The 25512-nt window shown below is 49.8% G+C and overlaps 1 protein-coding gene across 2 annotated transcripts; it reads right to left on the reverse strand.

Moving 5' to 3' along the window:
- Nucleotides 1-1938: 1938 nt before the first annotated feature.
- ECD (ecdysoneless cell cycle regulator) lies at nt 1939-25257 on the reverse strand. Of its 2 annotated transcripts, none has more exons than XM_061565338.1 (13): nt 24959-25257; nt 18405-18522; nt 17610-17697; nt 16115-16293; nt 15665-15857; nt 14561-14689; nt 13471-13688; nt 11520-11623; nt 11016-11100; nt 6233-6385; nt 4652-4719; nt 3838-4100; nt 1939-3680 (listed from the first exon to the last, which is right to left on the reverse strand). In XM_061565338.1, exons 1-13 carry the CDS (start codon nt 25173-25175, stop codon nt 3393-3395), a joined length of 2103 nt encoding a protein of 700 aa, XP_061421322.1. In that variant the 5' UTR covers nt 25176-25257; the 3' UTR covers nt 1939-3392. The 2 variants fall into 2 exon arrangements, with proteins under 2 accessions (XP_061421322.1, XP_061421321.1); XM_061565337.1 differs by having other exon boundaries at nt 11520-11629.
- Nucleotides 25258-25512: the final 255 nt, after the last annotated feature.

Genomic DNA, 25512 nt, shown 5'->3' on the forward strand with positions numbered 1-25512 from the left:
AACTTCTTTCACACAGTATATAGCTAGCCATGCTAATCGGAGGTGCGGGGGAAGGACAACAAACAAAACATGATAGTTCAACGAAGTGTATTTTCACGTGCAAATTTATAGCAACCAAATACTCTAAATGCATGTTTATAAATTTGTAGGGAATAAATCCACACGGCCACGGAGAGAACATACAAACTCCAAGTATACAGGCGTCGGGGTCGGAATCGAACTCACCGCCTCCTACATACCCGGTGAGGATGTTGCCATCTCACCACTTCTCGTCGTCACGAGATGACAATGCCGCACACAGCTCACCGCACAAATCAGTTTTGGCCGAGGTCTCAGAAAGGGTGGCAGAACACGAACCTCAGATTATTACCGATGATAGAAGAGGAACCCGCGATGGGTTTGGACACGCAACATGAAACGGGGGACTTATGTAAAAGCATTGATTTTAGTTTTGTTGATTTAAAGTTTGGTTGATTTTTGCACTTAATATCGTTCAAGAGTTCCTTATTCAGAGGATTAGCCCCTTCATTGATGTAACTGTGAAATTGTATAATATTTTGAGGTGCAATTGTACGAATGGTGCTATATATATATATTTCAAATCAATATAAAATCAACTGGTTGACAAATGCAGTATCAAGGACTGGTCCAAGACCTGACAAAAACTGCGCAGGACAGGCAAGAGTGAAAAGATTTGGCAACTAAAGCATTGGCAGCGTTCCCGCGGTCATTGCGGATGAGAATTTTATGCTAGATTGGAGTAGGCATGCGACTAGCAGCCGGAACCATAACGAGACGTATACTGGATGTGGTGCGTCAGATATATAGAAATATATGCAGGTTACCAACCCGGACAGACCCGGCTGATTTTAAGCCATGTGTCCGACTCGTGAGACGAAGCATTAGGGTGGGTGGGAAGGACTAGCACCAGCTGGGAGGAGACACTGCCCTATGATGGGTGCGGCGTGATCCCAGGAATACTGACGACCATCAAAGTGTCTCCATTGCCAGTTCTGAACCTGTGGTGGAAATTCCACATTACAATGGTGAGGCCCACTACTGGTGGCTTCATACAAAGTGGTGCTCATGTTGAAAATTATCATCAAACACTCGCACGACAGCATCAACCTGTCCAGTAGCATTTAAGATCCGATAACGGCACAACAATGCTTCATCTTGCAAATATAATTTTCAGCATAAAATGGTTATCTTTATCATCAACAACAAAAAAACAGGCAGCTCAGATCACTCTTATTATCATCAACGATTATTCACTGTGCCATTCCTCATCCTGCGTCACAGTCCATCTCGCCGCAAGGACTGGCTATTCGACATTACCCAACACCACAACCGGCTAAAGTAACAAATGATCACCGGAATGCCTCGGCTCCACCTCTTGCGTGAAGTGACAATGATCTAGATTTCAATTGCAGCAGCGAGTAGTAGCAGCAAGTAGCAAACAGCGAGCGAGTCATCGTTGAGTGACGCACGTGCCGAGGGAGCTCGATTGGCACTCGGCCGCGAGTTGTTGCTCTCGTTGACATCGGCAATCATCGGGGCGGTGGCGTGACCCCCGCTGCCCGGTGTTTACACACGGCCGCCGCTCAAGCGATGGGGGGGGGGGGGCAAGATCCCCTTGAAATGACGACGCTCTCGAGCGATTTCAACGACGTGATCGATACGCACCCCCTTGTGCAGTGCCCTTAGCAGTCAGAAAGGTGCCTCCTTCCCGCACTGCACAATGGTTATCAAGTGCCTTGCATTTCCGTACAAAAAAGCAATATTCGCACTAACAAGCACACTGTGCACTGCCTCTTGAAATTCAAATAAACAATTCAGACAGCAGTCAACACTGCTAAGACAAAAATATACGTACGGTGTAAGTAACCCTGACGAATGTATTGTGCTTTGCCTTTTGAAATGGAATAAACGATTGAGACTTCAGCCGAAAAACTGCTTTGAAAAAATATGTATTTTCCAGCAGAATGCATTTACAAAGGTTCCAGAGTTCGTGATAATACACAACAAAACACATTGCCGCTTACACGACACGATGCTGTCGTCCGGCATTCGGATACACTGGACACCACAAGCAAAGCAATGTAATAAATGTATACATAAAACGAAAGCAACCATTACACAAGTAACATTTACATACATCTGTATACATTGCATCGCGTACATTACACCAGTGGTGGCACTTAGCGAAGGGAACGGTTGCTCGATTCTCAAGTGCACACAGCATCTCTTTGTAAACACTGGACCGCACACTCATCAGCTCGATGACGCACATTAACCCTTTCCCGTTCTGAGACATCTGCAAGTTGCAGGGTGCGTGTCCCATTCACCGCTGAATCTCAGAACACGCAAGCGGTTCGCGTTAAGTTTATTTAGAGAGGCATTGCGCCGTTGTTTTTCAAGACATTGTATTCACCACAGAGAACTGTAGCGACACAACCACACTCAATGATAGCTGGCGCCATACTGTGCCGCACGCCCTCCCGCATGGCCTTGTGGGAGCCTTGGTACCGATAAAGTTATTTTGGTTTTTATTCCAGAACGGAATCAAAGAAAAACTGATGACGTATTTGTATGTACACGTACAACATAGGAATGGGAACGGGTTAATAACCGATGCATTTAATTCCAGTATATTCCTCACTGGTCTTGGTGGCAAGTTCATCTGGCGTTCCCCGTTTGCTCCTGGCCATCAGTATTTGTCAACAAGTCATAGTGTCAGTTATGGGAGCCGGCTGGATATTTCAATTCTTGATACCAATGACATCCCCCCTTGTGTATCCTACTTGGCCTGGTGGTGAGAAATTGAATCGCGCTTTCTACGAGAGCCGTGCTTAGCGATGATCAGGAGTGTGCAGTGTGTAACGGCGTAATTTTGTATTTAACTGAAGAAAAGTGGTAAACGCGGGGTCGACCGTGTCGGATTGTAGTTTGAAAAATTATAACAATTTACACGCCTTTTGTTTAATCCACTGCTGGATGAAGGCCTCCCCATGCCACGTTGGTCTTGCTTAACCAGACGTCACCACGCTGGTTATGTGGGTTGGGGAAGATGAAAAGACGGGACAGAGGAGCCCAGGACAAGTGCAGATATCGCTCGCCGTTGATGTCAGCCGTGGCCGGGAATTGAACTCGGGACGCCAAGTACAGTGCACAGTGCGTTAACCACGACGGCACCAACGCTAAAGTTCCCGAGCTCCGATTAACGCCAGCAGCATGTGCGATGGTTTGGTCTCTTGCACGACTGGCCATATCAGTAATTCACACGCACTCCATCGATCAAACTCTTGCGCACGACACAGACAAACCGCTCCAACCTCTGCAGTCCGGCCGAACCCCGGGCTGATCCGCTGCCAGCAGCGGCGGCAGTGGTGCTACGACGAGTCGTCGTCGCGCGAATCGTGGGGCAGCCGCAGGCCCATGCTGTGCAAGAGCGTGGAGGCGGGGCCGGCCAGGCCGTCCTGGGAGCTGAATGACTCCAGCAGGTTCCTTACCAGGTTGAGGTCCACGTCGACGGGACGGAGATCGTCCGCGCCGGCGGACGACGCGGCCCGGGGGTTGTCGCTGGCGTCGCGGTGGTCGCCAGGACCACGAGCCGTTCCGGTGTGCGGCTGGCCGTGGTGCACCCCGGCGGGGCCTCCCACGGTCCCCCGTCTCTGTTGCTGCGCAGAAACAACACAGAGTACGTGTTTGGCGGGAGAAACTTGAGAGACCTGGGAGAGACGCAGGAGAGGTAACGATGTGTGTACTCCCACGTGGCCCTCCAAGCACGTGCCCCAACGTCGCCGCCCGCGTGTGCGCGCCCACGCCGGCACGCACCTGTGCAGGCGGCTGCCGCTCAAAGCTCTTCCCCACGTTGGTAGCAGCCAGCTCACGGTCCATCTGCTCCATGTAGTCGCGCAGGCCCTTCAGATCGTTCAGCCCCGTCACGCCGCCTCCTCCAGCACCGCCATCATCACCCTCCCACTCCTCGGCATCGTCACAGTCATCCCAGTCGAGGTCATCGTCGTCATCGTCACCGTCATCGCTGGCCCCGTCATCCGAGCCTGACCGATCGGCGCCCTCCTCGTTCATCACGGGGCCTGGAAGAGGCGAAGGGACCTTGTGAATGTCGTGCCGCATGAGAAAATTGAAAATTATTACAGCCCACTTGCCTGCTTGTTTGGTTAAAGGCAAAAGAGACAGAGAGTGGACCACGTTGAGTAAATAACATATGAAGGTCAGAGATGTCATTTTGACTGTGAAACTGGGCCTCAGCAGAATCAGAATATTTATCCTGGAGAAATACGATGAGCTATGAAGCTCTTTTTCACAAATATTCCAGATGTCGCTAGAAGCTATGACGGCCGGTGGTCGAGACTAACGACAGTGGCAGCCAAGGAGAGGAAGGGAATGCGCCCGAGAGGCCGACCCATGCGAAGATATTTTAGGGAAAAAATGTCCAAGTAACAAGAAAAACAAGGCGCGCAGAGAAACCCGACAGAGCTCAAAACTTCACCGTTCAAGATTGGCCGGCGCGGCACCGACGTGCACCTGGTTAACTTATCGATGAACGAAGCATAGCCATCGAAGCCTGAGTGAGGACGCAACGATTAAACATGACGCAGCCACGGCAGCCTTGTACGTTGCTCACCCGTCAACTTGTGAAGTGCGGCCATGAAGGAGTCAACGTCCAGCCGAACGGGGCGTTCGTCTTCGAGGCTGAGAAGAGAAAGCGGACAGATTTTAATGGCACAGTTACACTTGTCGACTCAGAGCGCTTCAATAAATAATAATGGTTTCGTAATTGATAATACTGCCCTCTTTTACGCAACTAAACTATTGTTTATTTTACCAGGTAAGGCCCACTGCGTTATGTAGCTCTTTTTTAGAAGCGACCTTGCCGCAAATGATAGCTCAACGAAGTAGCTTATCACGCGAAGGCCTAAACGCATGTTGATTCTAAATGTGGAGGGAAAGATCGGAGGACCCGGAGAAAAATCCAGCACATGATGAAGCAGACGGTGAGAATTTTTTTCAGTTGATACACCCACCGTGATCAACCAGAGCGGCAGCTGGATTCTACCTGTGAACCAATGCAACAGGCAGCGAATGCCCTACTGCTGGGCATTGTACAGAACTAAAATTATAATACAAGAGGCATTTGGGGGGGCTGGGGGAGTGTGGAGGGACTGGTAGCACAGAGGTCAGTGCACTGCACTATGAAGCCGGCATCCTGAGATTGATTCAGTGGCCAGTGATACATAAATTAGTTCGTGGCAATCTTCCCTTCAACTGACCTGCACTGAGTAGCGTGGTGAAAAATGATCAACTAACCCACGTGATCAATATGGTGTGAAGGGGGTCCGTCATCCTGCAGTGGACTGACAAGGACTGTCATTTGTTTTTAAGTTATTATAATTATAGTCATTTATCCAGAGTAGCCTCACCAAGTCTCAAGATTCCTTCATTTTCAGGGAGTGTTTTGGATTTGGGAGGAAACTGGGGTATCGGGAGGAAACCACACGGACGACGGAGTAACATTCAAGAGGTCTGTAGAGATCTGTAGAGAAGGGTTTCCAAACCCACTTCACTGTCATCCGTTGGCCACCACGCAGCCTGGTGGGACTTGGGAGTTTCACACAAATCTCGACATGATCCAACAAACCCTTGCCTCCAATGTCCTGAATCGCGTTGCCACCATGCCCGGCTGATATAGATAGACCTGAAGACAATGCGGCAGTGACAGACTGGGACTAAACATCGGCCCAGGAATTTGTAAACACACCGGCCCAAATTCGGGGTATGGGCAATTTATTTATTTACTCATTTAGTTATCTATTTATGTATTTGAATGGTTGTGCTACAAGCTGCATACTAGAAGCTAGATTTGCGATGTGACGTATTTGCGTGATTTTGCCGTGCGATCTCATTTGCCCATTTGGGCTGGGTCCAAAAAGCAAATGGGCCGGTGAGGAATAATGTTTGGGGCTGCCGAACTTGGGACTTAATGGTAACTGAGAGCATAAATAATAAATGAAGCGGACACATTATAGGTAATAAAATATTTGATTACATTTTTTTTTTACTCTGATCACATTTGCAATTTCCCCACACAGACCGGCCAACCCGCTCTCGGAATGGACCGGTCCACTGGGTATTTGCCCTATTGACTGCCCTATGGCCAGTCCAGGCCTGCTCGCCACACGTGGCAAGTGAGCATGGGGCAGCTCACCTTGGCAACTCGGCTCCCTCGAGGCTGGACACCTTGCTGATGAAGGCCTTCATGCTGGAGGCCACCGCTGAGAGGTCGTAGCTGTCCTCGCCCCGAGGCTCTTCCCCCGGGACTTCGTTGCGCTCCTTCTGCTTGCGCTCTCTGGCCCCGCCGCTTTCACACGCACAAACAGAACAGGCTACAGCAGCTGCCGCTAAGTAGCAGTGACGTCAGCACAGCGCTTGTGCTAGGCTTGCTTCACTGTATGGCAACGTGAAGTGTGAAAGACTCGCTGCCTGGCAGGAGGTCATGGGACAGACCAAGGTGTTGTGGGTTAACTGTCAGATGCACCACCGAAGCTCCCCACTGTGCCGAATTGCTGTCATGCACGTTGTTGTGAGCGTCGCTCCTCCGCCCTCCGTTGTTGCTGGAGGGCGACTGCCTCCAACTGCCCAGTAGCGTCCTTCACGAGCCTCCTTCACAGAGGCCGATCTAGACACCGCTGGTACTAGTCATCGGCAAGTCCACTCAGCTCCACATCCTCCTGTGCCACATCACTCCATCTCTACTGATGGTATCATAGGCCTTGACCAGGTCAATAAAGCAGAGATGTAGGTCTTGTTATAATTCCCTACACCTCTGTTGTACCAGACAGACAGAAAATATGGCATCTGTGCAGGACCGCCCTTTCCTGAAACCGCATTGGGGCTCCGCAGCCTCTCCTCAGGATGTCTGGCAAGGCGATGTTGAATAATTATTTGCCAGGACCTTTCCCGGCACACTGAGGAGTGAGATGCCCCTGCAGTTGTTACAGTCTGTGTGGTCCCCCTTCTTCTTAAAGAGGGGGACTACCAGGGCATCCTTCCAATCCTGCGGAACCCGTCCAGTGGTCCAGACTGTTGTTATGTCATGTAGGTCAGTCTGCGCACAAATACCACCCTCCCTAAACATTTCGCTTGGGAGATCATTTCTGCCCGGTGCCTTTCCTGGTCTTAGACTCTGTATCGCCTTCAGTACTCCCTCAACACACAGACACACACGAAAATCATTTGCACGATATCTTTACAATATAATGTGAATGTATAAAGCATCTTCATGTTACCACGACTCAAAAAGTTGTACAGCAACGGAGGAAATCTATATATATAAAATCGTGCATGTCTGTCTGTCTGTGTGTGTGTGGATTTCGGACCATACGCACTTTCATTGGACGGCGGTTGCCCCTGGCAACGGCTAGCGACGCCTTCGCCGCTTTCATTGGACCTGGCAACGGCTAGCGACGCCTTCGCCAAGGGCTGCAGTTTCATTGGACGGCGGTTGCCCCTGCCAACGGCTAGCCACGCCTTCGCCACTTTCATAGGCTCCGTAAATAATTAAATAATAGCCATTACACAGTATTGTTCGAGCGCTGAGGGGGGGGGGGGAAGGCACGCCACCCGTACCCTGCCTCTGCCGGCTGGACAATTTTGGCGAGGCCGCAGGCTCTGCACGCTACTAGGCCTCGACACCCACCACGCCACTCTGAGGTAAATTCATCAAAGTTTTTCCTACTCTTCACTCCACCCCCACCACAATGTGTGCAATTTATATTACTTTTAAACCCAACGCGCCAACAATCGATTACTTAAATGTTCACTGTACAAATAGTCATTAAGCTGGGTCAGCGTACTGCCAGTCTATCATGTAGACTGTAGCCTGCTTATTAAACTCGGTGAGCGTACTGCCACTCTATCATGTACACTCTAGCCTGCTTATGAAGCTGAGTGCGTGTACTGCCAGTATATAATGTGGACTGTAGCCTGGTTATTATAATCGATTCTTTATATGTTCTTTGTACAAATAGTCATTAAGCTGGTTGAGCGACCCCAGTTCCATTCCAACTCACGCCCACCACCGCTGACGATTATTTGAAACGGACCTGGGCCTCCCTTAGGTCGACTCAGCCTCAAACGCGTAACTGCTGTCGTGTGTGAACATCGTCACTGGGGAGACAAAGGCGGCCGGCCATCGTGGATCCAAGTCCCGGGCGAAGCCGGGTCATGTGTATGTGTGTATGTGTTTATGTGTATGTCTGTGTGTCTCTATGTATGTGTGTATGTATGTGTGTGTATGTGTTTGTGTGTATGTGTGTGTGTATGTATGTCGGTTTATTTGTATGTCTTTATGCGTATGTCTGCGTGTCTGTGTATGTACGTGTGTGCATGTGTTTGTGTGCATGTATGTGTGTGTGTATGTATGTGTGTGTATGTGTTTCTGTGTATGTATGCGTGTGTATGTATGTGTGTTATGTGTGTGTCTGTGTGTCTGCATGTATGTGTGTGTGTATTGTGTATGTGTTTGTGTGTATGTATGTGTGTGTTTGTGTGTATGTGTTTGTTTCTGTGTATGTATGTGTGTATGTATGTGTGTGTATGTTTGTGTGTATGTCTGTGTGTGTATGTATGTGGGTTTTTTTGTATGTGTTTATGTCTATGTCTGTGTGTCTGTATGTATGTGTGTATGTACGTGTGTGTATGTGTTTGTGTGTATGTATGTGTGTGTATGTATGTGTGTGTATGTGTTTCTGTGTATGTATGTGTGTGTATGTATGTGTGTTATGTGTGTCTCTGTGTGTCTGCATGTATGTCTGTGTGTATTGTGTATGTGTTTGTGTGTATGTATGTGTGTGTTTGTGTGTATGTGTATGTCTGTGTGTATGTATGTGTGTGTATGTGTGTGTATGTGTTTGTGTGTATGTGTGTGTATGTATGTGTGTGTATGTGTTTGTATGTGTTTGTGTGTTTACGCTCGCATTACACAAATGTGTTGCAGGTCTAAGGCGTTCCTCGCGCAGCATTGCCGCTTTATTATTTCAGTCGTTTACTGCCGTACGCACCCTGAAAGTCGTGCGTGTCTGCAGCAAGCGCGTGTATGTGTACCTATGGACGCGCGCGCGTGTGTTGTGTAGGGGGAACGGTAGTGTAGTGCTTAACGTGCTGTCTGTGTCTGTGTGTGTGTGTCTGTGTGTGTGTCTGTGTGTGTGTCTGTGTGTGGTGTGTGGGGAGCGGTAGTGTAGTGCTTAGCGTGCTGTCTGTGTGTCTGTGTGTGTCTGTCTGTGTCTGTCTGTGTGTGTCTGCGTGTGTCTGTGTGTGTGTCTGTGTGTGTGTCTGTGCGTGTGTGGTGTGTGAGGAGCGGTGGGTGTAGTGCTTAACGCTACGCTGCGCTACCAACCCGGCGAACCGAGTTCGATTCCCGCTCACGGCCACCACCGGTGACGATTATTTGAACCTCCCCTAGGTCGACTCAGCCTCAAACGAGTAACTGGTGTGGCGTATTAACATCGGCACTGGGGAGACAAAGGCGGCCGGGCGTGGTGGATCCAAGTCCCGGGCGAAGCCGGGTCATGTGTATGTGTGTATATGTTTGTGTATGTCTGTGTGTCTGTATGCATGTGTGTATGTATGTGTGTGTATGTGTTTGTGTGTATGTATGTGTGTGTATGTATGTGGGTTTTTTTGTATGTGTTTATGTGTATGTCTGCGTATCTGTATGTATGTGTATGTACGTCTGTGGATGTGTTTGTGTGTATGTATGTGTGTGTCTATGTATTGTGTGTATGTGTTTCTGTGTATGTATCTGTGTGTATGTATGTGTGTTATGTGTCTGTCTGTGTGTCTGCATGTATGTGTGTGTGTATTGTCTATGTTTTTGTGTGTATGTATGTGTGTGTTTGTGTGTATGTGTATGTCTGTGTGTATGTATGTGTGTGTATGTGTGTATGTGTTTGTGTGTATGTGTGTGTATGTATGTGTGTGTATGTGTTTGTATGTGTTTGTGTGTTTACGCTCGCATTACACAAATGTGTTGCAGGTCTAAGGCGTTCCTCGCGCAGCATTGCCGCTTTCTTTTTTCAGTCGTTTACTGCCGTACGCCCCTGACAGTCGTGTGTGTCTGCAGCAAGCGCGTGTATGTGTACCTATGGACGCGCGCGCGTGTGTTGTGTAGGGGGAACGGTAGTGTAGTGCTTAGCGTGCTGTCTGTGTCTGTGTGTGTGTGTCTGTGTGTGTGTGTCTGTGTGTGTGTGTCTGTGTGTGTGCGTGTGTGTGTGCGTGTGTGGTGTGTGGGGAGCGGTAGTGTAGTGGTTAGCGTGCTGTCTGTGTGTCTGTGTGTGTGTGTCTGTCTGTGTGTGTCTGCGTGTGTCTGTGTGTGTGTCTGTCTGTGCGTGTGTGGTGTGTGAGGAGCGGTGGGTGTAGTGGTTAACGCTACGCTGCGCTACAAACCCGGCGAACCGAGTTCCATTCCCGCTCACGTCCACCACCGGTGACGATTATTTGAACCTCCCCTAGGTCGACTCAGCCTCAAACGAGTAACTGGTGTGACGTATTAACATCGCCACTGGGGAGACAAAGGCGGCCGTGCGTGAGTGGTGAGGGAGGGAGAGTGGTGAGGGAGGGAGAGTGGTGAGGGAGGGACTCAGCCGCAAAACGAGTAACTGGTGTGGCGTATTAACATCGCCACTGGGGAGACAAAGGCGGCCGGCCGTCGTGGATACAAGTCCCGGGCGAAGCCGGGTAGTACAGCTAGTATTTATTTTATAGTGAGAGGCAGTCGATCATAGGCGGAAGGCACATAGTATGGTCTTGAGCCCGAACTTGAACTAATCTACACTGAACATGGGCAGCGAGTCGACATCACGGATTGCTGGGGAAGTTCCATACCATGGGAGCAGTAAAGGAGAATGAGCGACCTCCCACTTTGTGCGGCGACTCTCACTGTGAAAAATGCGTGGCGCAGTAGGCAAAACAGAGGTTGGTGCCTTCCTCACCGTCCGTTCATCTGTTTGCACGAGGCTTCCTTCTCCTCCAGCATGTGATCCAGCTGGTCGGGGGTGAGATCCATCCAGCTGTCATCTGTGCCACACACACCACATGTGCAGCAATGATTCACAAGCGTACAGCTTCACATGGACACCTACGGGCTGTGGTGAAGCCTAAATGACATGGAAAATACTAATAGTTTTTTTTTAAACTATGTAATGGTTCGTGGGCCTGGGCACAACAAGCCGCCTAAGGGGGTGACGGCTGATGGTCAAAAATAACGATGGGAGTGGAAGCCAAGGAGTGGAACGTGTCCGAGAAGGCGTCCACCCAAGAGATGGAGTGACGAATCAGCTCGTGTGCAGGTGACAGGATTGTTGCAATGCAGAATTGGCTTGGGGAGGGCCTTCATCCATCATTGAATTGATCGTGACTGACGATGATGACGATGATGATGCCGATGATGAGGAATTCTCAAGCTGTAAGCGTCCGATAGCTGCTGATGGTCTCACCATCATCAGGGGGCAGCGTCTCCTCCTCACGCTTCAGCTCTTCCTCGCTCAACGTCGCCTCGCGAAGCACCAACAGCACCTCCTCACCCGGCTGCACCTCATCACTACACCTATTTTAGCAAACCAGCGAAACAATATATATATGCAATGATAAGAATAATAATTAATATTATTATATTTTATATCCATCCTTTTGGCAACGGCTAACATCGTTGACGAGTTCTATCTCAACTGGCCCTGGATCCCCTTGGTGAGGGAGGGGGGTGCCGAGGAGTGGTTCTGATGTCTGACTCACCACTGATGTTAGCTGTGGCCAGGAAACGAACTGTCGGGTTCATGCAACACCAACCTGCAATGACCTGTACGGTGAAGTATGGTCAGCAACTACCCATGACCGACACAATAGGGGGAAGCCCCCATCTGAATGTCAAGGGAAAAATGGCTATAAATAATTTTTATTATTCACAACAATGATTATAAGGTTTGTGAGTACAAATTATGTTCAGGGAATGACGTGGCCCATCATCCCTTGGGAGCGAATAAATTAAGTTCCAACTCGGGATGGGAAATCAACAGCGGCAGTCCGATGGAGAAACTGGTACGTGTCGTATAAACACGGACATTTTTTCACCAGCTCAGGGCCCACGAATGGAAACACACCGGGATGTGCTTCCGGGCTGTCCCACTCTAGCTTGAAGCTTCGTCAAAATCAGTCAGGTGCCCCATCAGAGCACTATATAGACATTACCTCACTGGTGTATTAACCCTTTCCCGTTCCGAGACATCTGCAAGTTGAAGGGTGGCTCCCATTCACCGCTGAATCTTGGAACGCGCAAGCGGCTAGCGTTAATTTTATTTAGAGACGCATAGCATGCCGTTGTTTTTAAAGACATTGTAGTCACCACAGAGAAGTGTAACGACACGACCGCACTCTTTGATCGCTGGAACCAAACTGTGCCACACGCAATCCCGCAAGGTCTTTAAACTTCCGATTTCATTTGGAATTGAATGATTTCATATGGAATTGCAAGAAAAACTGATGATGTACATGTACATCATCACAAAGGGAACGGGTTAAAGTCCTTTATTTGTATGTATGTTGAACTTGTTTCGCAGACATACGTAGCGGACCACATTTCAAACCAGGTGAGAGCCCATTAACATCGAACATCTCTTTCTCAAGATGGATGGGGGTCAAACAAGAGCAGTGATGCCGAAGAAATGTCACTTCGGTGATATAATGCAGCATCTGACTGGGCGCAACACAAAGTTATTTTACACGTTACAATCCGCAAAACCCTTTTCGGACAGCACGGGGACACAAAACTTCCAACAATTCGATGCTGCTAACATCAAAGCCGTTTGATGTGCGAGTTGGGGCCTGTTTATAATACAGCACCTAAATATGACCGCATCTCAAGGTGCTGTACAGAAACAGTGGGCATATTTATTTCATAGAAAGGCAGTCAACCATCAGCCAAAGAAAAAATGTAAGTCTTGAGCCAGAATTGAATAGGGACAGGCAGTCAACAGCATGGACGGCTGGTGAGAGAGTTCCAGACTGTGGGGGCAGCAGAGGAGAATGAGCGACCTGAGTGAAGGTTGACTGGGGGTTTCGATAAAAAAGCCTTGGTTGCTGATGCATAGAGTGCTTGGAAGGCAGTAGTGATGTGAGAGGGTTGGAGGTAGGCAGGGGCAAGTCCACGGGAAGTCTTGATGATGGTGAGAGCGATCTTGAAATTAATCCACGACTGGATTGGAAAGCCACTGGAGGGGGATTGGAGTCTTGGATGGGTAATGTGGTCTCACTTAAGGATGCAGGAGAGACGTCTGGCAGCCGCCTTTGTGGATCGTAAAGCGTTGGCATTGTGACACATTTCTGTAATATCAGGAGCCGGCGTTCATTTAGCAAGATGCCGGACGCCGCGCTCGCCACTCGGTCATGTCTCACCTGGCCGGCTCGCTGAGCGACTGGGTGAAGTACGTCTCTGCAGCTTGCAGCAGCTCCCGGTGTCTCCGAGAGCCCTGCAGCTCCCCCTTGAAGTAGCCGGCGTCGACCAGGCTCTGACGGAAGGTTTGCCATCGTGGGTCCGAGGAGACCGGCCGCTCTGAGCCGGTGTCGCCGGGCGGGAGTGCGCAGCGCGCGCAGAGGATCTCAAACCCATGAGCCTGGCCACACACACAGCGTAAACAACACAGCGCACTCACAAAGGCCCTCCTTGGGCTCACCCATGCCTAGTTCCCCCATCTCACAACACTCCTACTTCTCCCCTTTGACGTCACTCTTTTTCTGTCATGAAAGAGATAAATAATCCATCTTAAACCCTCATAGAAACGGCCAATCCTCCATGCTAGCGGACGGCTCATGGAGGCGGATATCACAGGACCCTTCATGTGACATCTGGACTACACAGTAGGGGGCAGCACCTGCCTACCCACTCTGCCCCTGAGAGTAATGTTTGTCATATCAATGTCAAACAAATTGGAATTTATCAAAATTAAGTGAAGAACCAAGTTTAATCTGATGGTTGTTTTTCCTGCAGTCACTGGTGACGAGGCCGAGACCATCAACTCGCTACACTGAACTCTGTTTAATCGCGGGGGGCTGCTGCGACTCAAAGCCAGGCTCTCGGCATTGCCGGCTCAGCGCTCTGCCCTCTGAAGTGGCCCGACCTCCTCTGGAAGCCCTTGGCTAACGCTGCACCAAGCGCAGCAAGGGGAACAGAAGCCATTATTATTTTTATTTTACCAGGTAATGCCCACTGAGCTATATATCTGTTTTTCAGAAGCGACCTGGCCACAAATGATAGCTCAACAAAGTGGCTTATCACATTTGAAATTGATAGCAGCTAAATTATCTAAACGCATGATTCCAAATGTGGAGGGAAAAACCGGTAGACTGGGAGAAAAATCCACACGACCAAACAAACTCTAAATAGACAGGCGTCAGGGATGGGATCGAACTCACGACCTCCTGCATAACATGCAAGGTAGTTAACATCTCGCCACCGTGGCGCCCACAGGATGGCTCTCTGTCTCACCAGCTTCATGCCCAGGCTGTGCGCCCGATACGTGGGGTCGGAGGGTGGCGGCAGCTGGAAGCCGCTGCGCCGGTCCGGATCGAAGCGCTGCTGAGAAAGCTGCGCGTAGAGGCATCGCGTGAACGTCACCTGGCCACGAGAACACGGGGTATGTAAGGGGATGACGGTCGAGAAACCTTTCCTGAAGACAGTTTGCTTACGCAGTTTAATTGCAGAGTGGGTGAACGAGCATGATATAAAAGTGATACTATACGGTGCATAATTGTTGAGTGTACATACGAGTGTGGCTATTACCTACGCAAGAGCGTGTACGATTTGTTGCAAGAAAACTGACGCCGTGTAAAAGCGCAAAAAACTTAAACGAACGTTATATTTTGTTGCAACATTTCATTATTAACGAAGGCCAGCACACCGCATGTCCACAAGAGAGTGGAGTGTAGGGCACAACCTTTCAAAAACAGTTCTTGTTTTACAGATACTACTACCTACAGGCACAAGTGTTTGTGTCCCACAATGAGAAATAAAAGAACCTCCAGTGACTGACTAGTGTCATGTGACCGGTCATGGCCAAGCCCATCACTATTGCACTCGAGCGATGACATTGTAATGTTACCCCCGTAACTTTTCAATTAATCGATGCGTATGAAAAAACAGGCTTTACCCTTTCCGACAACACAAGTGTTAAGATGTTTAGAACACCGGTGAGGCAAGGCCTTAAAGAAGGCTGTCTCTGGTGTAGGCCAACTAGTTTCAAAGACAATGCATTAAATTATCAACGTATGTCTGTTTGCATGTTTTACCACAAGTCTGTGTAGTTAATGCAGACTTGATGCCTTGCAATAGGTGTCCATTTCGCTTTTGAACATCTTAACACCTCTTGTAATATTGGCAGAAAGGGTAAAACCTATTTTTGTTTTAAACTAATTTGTTATACATATCGGACCATCTCTTCAAGAGGTAACGTGCCCCGCACCCCCCTACCACGCCACAGACGGATCATCGACCCGAGCAGCTACTGCGCAAACCAGAAAAAGCGAGCAAAGCAAACACACCCCCCCACCTCCCCTTTTGTTCGGGGATTTCCTCTCGTTCGTCCGGCCGTACCAGCGCGAGGACGCTGGCGCCAGGAGGGAAGGTGCGGAACGAGCGGCAGGCACGCAGGTCGCCGGGCTCGCGCAGGTAGAACGCCCGCACGGCGGGGGCCACGAGATCGGGCCGACGGCGCAGCACGGCCGCCACGCCCAGCGGCAGCAGGCAGCGCGCGCGGTGCTCGCTCTCCCGCGCCCTGCCTGGGTACCTGCGCCAAACACCGCCGCGCCAGCAGCGTCCCGAGTTGGCGACCGCGTGGGTGGTGTGCGTGCGTACGTGTGTGTTTGTGTGCGTGTAGGGTAGCGGTTAGCTCTACAGTCGGTGAGGCTTTCAGAATCTTTATCACAATCAAAATTTAGACTGGAGGAATCTGATGAGCTATTAAGCTCTTTTTCAAAGATGTGGCGGGGGGGGGTGAAATCATCATTTTTTTGTGCGGAAGAGTCGTCAGCGTCGCCTACGAACCCGTCGATCCGTTTGCCGACGGCGCGTCTTATGGGCTCGTCTGCCAGGAAGTCGTGGCCGCGGTGCGCCAGCAGCGCCAGGGCACTCTCCACGCTGGGGGTCCCCACCGGCAGGCGCCCAACGTCCCCCGGTGTGCGAGGCAGCGGCAGGATGTGGAGCTCCCCGCGGTAGAAGAACACCTGGCGCAAAAGCAACGACGCTCTGTCAAGGCGGACCATGGGGGGGAATTTGCGAATGTATGTACTGTTACTGTATATTTGGGGAAAAAGCGGATCAGGTTCCCGTGTCCGACTGTGCATAGGGGAAAATAAAAATGTTTCCTAACATCTGATATAAGAACATTATCCTGTACTGTACACATAAATAACATCCACACACTTAATGAAATAGTATAATTATACAAATAGAAAATAACACTCTCCAGATTGCCTTCTCGTTTTTCTTTATAAAACCACCTGTTTACTTGTGTAGTGACTTGTAGCGTCACTACCGTGTGGGCCTACACAAACACACACACACACGCGCGTGACGTCACTACGCGGGGGGAGCGTCACTACAACGCGGGTCCACACACACTCACACACACGCACACACACGCACTCACACACACTCACACACACTCACACACACACATGACGTCATCACGTCTGCATGCGGGAATGACGTCAGTTCGGGGGGCCTGGGGGCCGTGGGTGAGCACCGCGGGGGTTGTATGAACCCGGCTGGACACGTGACCGGATCAAGGTGGGGGCCGGGGGCCCCGGGGGCACCTTGGGGGCCACTCGAGAGTTCTCGAAGGTGGGCGTGGCCGGGGTGTGGCCCGGACACGCCCAGGCGCATATCAGCGGCCTCCGCACCTGGTGCGGGGCTGCTCGTGTCCGGGATGAAGATGCCTCATGAAGACGCCTCGTGAAGAAGAAGAAGAGTCAAGCCTCAAGTCAGCGTGGCCAACCAGTAGCCCTCCTGGCTTGGCCACGCCAGTCGTATCAGAGCGTCAGTGTTAGCGAGTGATGGCGTGTGATGGTGTGTTAGCGAGGATAGGTCGGTGGTCACCACCCTATGTTAAGAGTTACCTGTTGCAATATTAGGGTTTTTCCCCTTTTTTTCTGGCAACAAAACTGAAACCTTTTTACAAGGATTCATGTCTGCATTAACCACAATACTTGCAGGCAAAATGCCAACAAAAAACATACTATGATAATATATGCATTGTCCTTGAAACTGATTGGTCCACACCAGGGACAGCTTTCTTTTGAGCCTCGACCCAATTGGTGCTCGACCAGAGGACGCCAAAAGGCGTACAGCTCAGAGACAATGCTGCACTAGTGCATTGTTTTTGAGCTGTACGTCTCTGGTCGAGCACATAATAGCTCTTCCCACGTGATTATAACACGTGCAATATTTTAGCACGTTATATTACATGCCAATTTTATTGTACCTCAAGCGCCCTCACTGAAGGTGGACGTGTGCGAGTGTGGCTTTGTGGGTAAATCACCCGGTTCTCACTGGTGTCCGGGTTGAGCCAGCGAGGCAGGTGGTGGGCGGCCTCAATGAGCAGGAACTGCCCGTCCGTGTCCTCGAGCCTGAGGGGCAGTGTGCGGAGGTCACAAGATGAAGCACAAGGTCGAGAGGTCATAACTGCCAATGATCATTATGCCACCACATATTGCCATGCTGCTTCTTTCCTTCCACTAGATCCCAAAGTTGCTGTAAAGTTGACACCTGAGCTTCAAAGTCAACTTTGACAGTCTTTACCGACACCACCTGGCTTTAAGTATACTGTAGTTACAGTCGACACGTCCTGCAAGGACCACTCTTACCATTCTCATCACCACCACCGCCTGGAATTATGTCTTTCCCTTGGCCCCGAACCTCTCGGTAACCCCGCCTCCTCCATCCCACCCATTAGTCTCAACCTCCGCTTCCTGATTCCACCTAGAAAGATTTATTTCCACATTATCTTCTGCAATTGTATGTTTACGTAAGTTGTTCCTCTTCGACAAAGGCAAAATTCCCATCATTGCATGATGTCGGCTGCTCCCAATTTTCTCTCTCCATCTTTGCCACATCCACTACCCCCCATCGTTCCATCTCAATCTCGGTCCCTCTACTCCATCTGCTCTTACACTGAAATTATGCAGTTATTTGTTTTAAACACAATTCGTGCTGCGTGCAAAAAGTTTAATGGTTTTGTTAGCCTTGGCACTTGCTGCTTCTTGTCCGTGAGCTGTGTGGAGGGTGAGGGGGGGGGCACAGGGGGAGGGGCACGGGCGGCACAGGGGGCACTCACCATGCGACGGCCTCCGGGATGAGACGTGTGATCTCCCGCACCAGGAAGACCACAAACCACTCATCTTCCACGTTGTCACCGAAGGTCGTCTGGCCATAGAGGTGCGCGGGAATCCCATCTGTGTGGACGCAAACGAAGGTGACTTTGTCCATTGTCAATGAGAAGTCATTATCTTAATTTTGCAGACTTCTATTAACTCTACTGCTAAACCCATGCTTGATCTTCACCAAGGAGGTGGAATGATATCAACTTATGTCCAGGCGCAAAGTGGATTGCTAAATCGCAGAATCATGAGAGATGGCTACGGACTGAGAAGAAGTTCGTTCTGCAATGGATTGAGCATGGCTAATGATGATGATAACTCCACTACGCTGGTCAGTGAAGGTTGGCAAAGTCCCACGACTGGTATAAATGACCCACCACAAATGTTTTCATGGCCGTGAATCGAACACAGGTCAATGGTTTCACAGCACAGCATGCTAACCACTTTGCCCTGATAGACGGAAAGGATGATACATGTAGCAGAAGTGCAATACCGTTCCATTTGCACAAATTACGTTTAAAAAAACATGTAACCACCTTTTGCATTCGACTAGTATTCGTCACAGGTGATTTCAAGAGTCTCTGCACAACAATGCCTTCATTGAAGGAGACCAGTTATCTCAACCATAAATCAGGTATGGACTTTCTGCTATCAGGACGTGGTTGTATCAATAATCAAACATCCGTTGGTATTTTACACAATGGGTCTGCACGAGGCACAGCAGTAAATTGTAGAGTGGTCCAAAATCAACTCTGAAACAGATTTAGTGTCGCGATAACTCTTCTCGAGATAACTCTTCTCCGAATATAATTCAATTACTTTGCTTGTACAGTGCTCCATTTTCAATCCATTTCGTCCATTAATACCTCACCGTTTCCGTGAAACCGTCACCGGTGGCGCCTCCTTTGCATCAGAGTAGCCGGTGCTGCACGTAACACAGCCTCAGTGGCTCCGCTAAAGGGTGATCATGCCCAGAACCCAAATTTTATAATTAACCCTCAATTTCTAAAATTACTAAATTCATCTCTGGCGACAGACCCAAATAGCCAGTTCATCTCGTGACAGGATGCCAATAAAGAACCGGGAAATAATTGGGTGAAAGAGATTTTGGAAAATTAGAGGAAGAAATATAATATCACTGCAGTGTCACTGTCCCAGACATGTTTCAGTGTGAAAGGCAAGATAAAAATGAGACTGCCAATGATAATGACGTGGCACGTTATGATTCACAACCCCCCTGCCCCACACCCACCCACTCTCTGTGCCACGTGTTCTGTCTCATTTATATTGTCTCATTTCCCCCATTAGCCTTAATGGAACATTTCCGTAAAAAAATACGAATTGTAAATTGATTCTTAGTGTACAATTCAAACCATGTACCGTAATAAATCAATTGTTGCACACTCATCATCCTTTGCCAGTATCAAAATATGATAATAGGCTTTTCCCCTTTTCTCTGGGCACTGCCATGCTTCGACCATTTCCCAATATAATCGATCTCCAGACTTTGTTACCAGGTGTGCCGACAACGATGTACCCACGTGGGTCGGATGGTGTCACGAGTTCAACATCATCCGTTGCCTACAAACGAAAATATGCCTAAACTATGAACTTGTATACGTGACATTTTTTTTAGATAGTGTATTTTTTTAAAAAGTATATTCTTATATCGAAGTGTGCAATGGGTGTTATGTCATGATCCATTTGGAACTGTGGCAACAAGCAGTGAATTACCTTAATGTGTTACTGTATTTGAGAACAGCCTCTGGACGATATAGAGGCGTTTGTCAGATGGTAATCAATAATACACGTGATAATAATTGTATTGCAGTCATTCATTAGTCATCGGGCAGAGACAATCAACTCACTTCACGTGTCCTTCCCCTGCACCTACGATTAGCACGGTTGGCTACGCACGGTGCGAAAGAAGTTCAACCTTCATACATTATACAACCCTCTTGTCAATCCACTGCTGGATGTGGTCCTCCCCACGCGCAGTGTGGGTTATTTGACCATACTTCAACACGCTGGTCCAGTGAAGACCACACCGGACTATAGACCGTGGCGGTTCGTGGTGTAACGATTCAGACGATGAATCATCGCGACTCCATTCAAATATTCGAGTCTTTCTTGACCTGTCTCGTTTGTTCGTGCTCCCTTAAGCATGAATGTAATACTGGTAGGAACCTCCTGGTAACACCAGCCCACAGGGGATTTTGATGTCCGTCCGTTGTGCATCCAAAAATGTGAGGGGAGGGGCTGGGTGGGCTGGGTGGGGAGGGTGGGGCTGGGTGGGGAGGGGCTGGTCACCCCGTGGTGCCCTTATAAAACTCAACGTTTAACCTACTCACGCCGGCTTGTGCCCGCCCTCACAGTCGGGCATATTTGCGGAATACACCACGCCACCGTTGACCCTGGCCATTGACCGAGCAACCCAACGTTCCTACCAGCTCCCTCCGCAGGAATGTGTTTATCAGCAGCATGTGATTTGGATTGAGCAATGAGCATAAATAAAACAAGGGAGGAAAAAGCATCCGTACGCATGGCTTCTGTTGGCTACGTATGGTGCGAAAGAAGTTCAACATATATGTACGCAATTATCACAAACTCCTGGAAGTAACTTAAGTTTACAAGAGGGGTAGCAAAGCGAGGCTAAAGATGAGCAAGAGAACATTGTCGGAGGGACACGATTGGAAAACACAAGCAGGGAGAACGTTTCAAACAATTACATTTCTCTCTCTGGGCTCCACCATGCAGTTGCAGTCTGTTATTCACTCATTCTTTCTGACCTATGGCAGGGCCATAGCCTGAAACGCCGCATATTACAGCATATATACATACAGCATTATGTATATATTTTTTTTTGTTTACGTATATTTAAGTATAATTCGCCCTCGGGCAATATTTGAAGTTGGCAACATAATTAATTAACGATAAATTACAATTATTTTTTGCCGTAAATTTTCTTCTCAATTTTCAAAAAGATCTACAACTTTTAAAAGCGCCGATTTATATTTGAGGCAAAATTACACAAGTTATTTTTTTATCATTTATTTTATATCGCAAGTGCCAAATCACCCGAACAGTTATTTCAGTGATTAATAAGTGAATTCAAATATCACACATAAAGTTAAAATACATTTTCAATATTTGAAGGGAGTATGCTTGGAATGTAAACTATATAATAAACTAAGCCTGTCTTCGCCAGGAAAAAAGTTTTCAATAAATATAGTAGTTAAACTGATATGATTTTGTTTTACTATTTTTATCTACGGTGAGACACTAACTACAACATGTTTTACTTGTTGATGACTTGATTCAGCTTCTTATATTTATAGGCGTACCCAACAGAAACAGCTCAATTAAAAAAAAAATCCGTTATTTATTTGAAAGAACAAACATTTATGAACTCACTAGTCTATGAGAGGACACTTATATTTTACCGTGATCGAACTACTCAGATTGAACATCATAAAATGCGGATTTTTTCGTTCAAACCGCTCGAATCCGAAATATCTCCAAACAATAAAAGACTGAACCAATGGTTCTCGCTTTAATTCTATTTGCCGTTTAACTCTTTAGAAAACGAAAAAAGACCCGCACTCATATTTTGGATGGTTTCTGAATTGCACCAAACATGTTTATGGGACACTTAAAATCGAGATCTGGGGGCCTTAAAATGAAAAATCTCGGATTTTCAGATTGTGCTCTATACGGTACATTGTGTACGTTGTCGGGAAGTACTCTAAGAGGTGTTCGAGACATACAGATTACGATAGATCATAAACAGCTAAACAATTTCCTTACCGAGATAAATATCCGCACATCCGTAATTAAATCTATACAAACAACTTTACGTACAGCATATATATTTTTTCCCATTTAGGGCAGTGTCATTGAGGAATGTGAATTATTTAAGTGTGAGTTTGTCCCTCGGTTCATGAAAGACCTCGAACATCTTCTTGTCGGTACAAGGGCCCCCTCCACCTCCACATGGCAGTGTGCCACTGCAGTGCAGGGGGTACACTCCACATGGCAGCGTGCCACTGCAGCGCAGGGGGTACACTCCACATGGCAGTGTGCCACTGCAGTGCAGGGGGTACACTGCACATGGCAGTGTGCCACTGCAGTGCAGGGGGTACACTCCACATGGCAGTGTGCCACTGCAGTGCAGGGGGTACACTCACATGGCAGTGTGCCACTGCAGTGCAGGGGGTACACTCACATGGCAGTGTGCCACTGCAGTGCAGGGGTACACTCCACATGGCAGTGTGCCACTGCAGTGCAGGGGGTACACTCACATGGCAGTGTGCCACTGCAGTGCAGGGGTACACTCCACATGGCAGTGTGCCACTGCAGTGCAGGGGTACACTCCACATGGCAGTGTGCCACTCTAGTGCAGAGGGTACACTCCACATGGCAGTGTGCCACTGCAGTGCAGGGGTACACTCCACATGGCAGTGTGCCACTGCAGTGCAGGGGTACACTCCACATGGCAGTGTGCCACTCTAGTGCAGAGGGTACACTCCACATGGCAGTGTGCCACTGCAGTGCAGGGGTACACTCCACATGGCAGTGTGCCACTGCAGTGCAGAGGGTACACTCCACATGGCAGTGTGCCACTGCAGTGCAGGGGTACACTGCACATGGCAGTGTGCCACTCTAGTGCAGGGGTACACTCCACATGGCAGTGTGCCACTGCAGTGCAGGGGGTACACTCCACATGGCAGTGTGCCACTGCAGTGCAGGGGTACACTCCACATGGCAATGTGCCACTGCAGTGCAGGGGGTACACTCCACATGGCAGTGTGCCACTGCAGTGCAGGGGGTACACTCCACATGGCAGTGTGCCACTGCAGTGCAGGGGTACACTCCACATGGCAATGTGCCACTGCAGTGCAGGGGTACACTCCACATGGCAGTGTGCCACTGCAGTGCAGGGGTACACTCCACATGGCAGTGTGCCACTGCAGTGCAGGGGTACACTCCACATGGCAGTGTGCCACTGCAGTGCAGGGGTACACTCCACATGGCAGTGTGCCACTGCAGTGCAGGGGTACACTCCACATGGCAGTGTGCCACTGCAGTGCAGGGGTACACTGCACATGGCAGTGTGCCACTGCAGCGCAGGGGGTACACTCCACATGGCAGTGTGCCACTGCAGTGCAGGGGTACACTCCACATGGCAGTGTGCCACTGCAGTGCAGGGGTACACTCCACATGGCAGTGTGCCACTGCAGTGCAGGGGGTACACTGCACATGGCAGTGTGCCACTGCAGTGCAGGGGTACACTCCACATGGCAGTGTGCCACTGCAGTGCAGGGGTACACTCCACATGGCAGCGTGCCACTGCAGTGCAGGGGGTACACTCCACATGGCAGTGTGCCACTGCAGTGCAGGGGGTACACTCCACATGGCAGCGTGCCACTGCAGTGCAGGGGTACAGTGCACATGGCAGTGTGCCACTGCAGTGCAGGGGTACACTCCACATGGCAGTGTGCCACTGCAGTGCAGGGGTACACTGCACATGGCAGTGTGCCACTGCAGTGCAGGGGTACACTCCACATGGCAGTGTGCCACTGCAGTGCAGGGGTACACTGCACATGGCAGTGTGCCACTGCAGTGCAGGGGGTACACTCCACATGGCAGCGTGCCACTGCAGTGCAGGGGTACACTGCACATGGCAGTGTGCCACTGCAGTGCAGGGGGTACACTCCACATGGCAGCGTGCCACTGCAGTGCAGGGGTACACTCCACATGGCAGTGTGCCACTGCAGTGCAGGGGGTACACTCCACATGGCAGCGTGCCACTGCAGTGCAGGGGTACACTGCACATGGCAGTGTGCCACTGCAGTGCAGGGGTACACTCCACATGGCAGTGTGCCACTGCAGTGCAGGGGTACACTGCACATGGCAGTGTGCCACTGCAGTGCAGGGGTACACTCCACATGGCAGTGTGCCACTGCAGTGCAGGGGTACACTGCACATGGCAGTGTGCCACTGCAGTGCAGGGGGTACACTCCACATGGCAGCGTGCCACTGCAGTGCAGGGGTACACTGCACATGGCAGTGTGCCACTGCAGTGCAGGGGGTACACTCCACATGGCAGCGTGCCACTGCAGTGCAGGGGTACACTCCACATGGCAGTGTGCCACTGCAGTGCAGGGGTACACTCCACTGCTGGATGAGGACATCACCACGCCGTTTCGCTCAGTTTAAACAAATTTATTTTTATTTCACCACCGAGCTTACTTCATTGGACCTCCTTGATTGCTATATTGTTATTTTTCAGAAGCGACTTGGCTATCACAAATGACAGCCCAAACGAAGTGGGCCATCGTCACGTGGGAACGTACAGCAGGAGCCAAATACTTGAAATGTTTCATTCACCATAACCCCAACTACGGTGAAGTCACACGTATAATAACAATAATAGAACAATACCACCGTCAAACAAATTGCACCGCATTATTTTCTAATCGAGTAAACACCCCGAGACCCGCGTCTTTACCTCGGCCGGGCCGGACCCTCAGCGCGAACCGCTGCTCCTGCCAAATGTAGCCGCACACGAGCGGGGCGACGGCGGCCCGGACTCGCTCGAGGCAGCCTCGCAGCTCCGCCTCGGTCTCTCGCGGCGGGGGGTCCCCCTGGCCGCCGTGGGGAGTGAGGAAGAAGACCCGGTATTGAACCACGTCCTCGGCTCGTCGCTGAGACGCGGGTAGCGCCATCCTCTCTGTCCCGTCTCTCTGGCGCGCACGTTGAGAGGCCTGTCGCCACTTGACGAACACCCGGGGCAGCCATCTTAGTCAAGGGTAACTCCCCAGTCCCCCCCTTCCCTACCAATAGCCGCCATCTTAGTCAGGGGTAACTCCTGGCTCCCTCCCCACCATTAGCCGCCATCTTAGTTAGGGTAACGTCCCAGCCCCCTTCTCTACCATTAGCCGCCACCTTAATTAGGGGTAAACGTCCCAGCCCCCTCCCCTCCATTAGCCGCCATTTTAGGGGTAACTACCCAGCCCCCCTCCGTTAGCCGCCATTTCAGTCAGGGGTATCTATCCAGCCCCC

Source organism: Lethenteron reissneri, chromosome 34 (genome assembly GCF_015708825.2).
Source record: "Lethenteron reissneri isolate LAM-NWPU_2019-01 chromosome 34, ASM1570882v1, whole genome shotgun sequence".
Taxonomy (NCBI): domain Eukaryota; kingdom Metazoa; phylum Chordata; class Hyperoartia; order Petromyzontiformes; family Petromyzontidae; genus Lethenteron; species Lethenteron reissneri.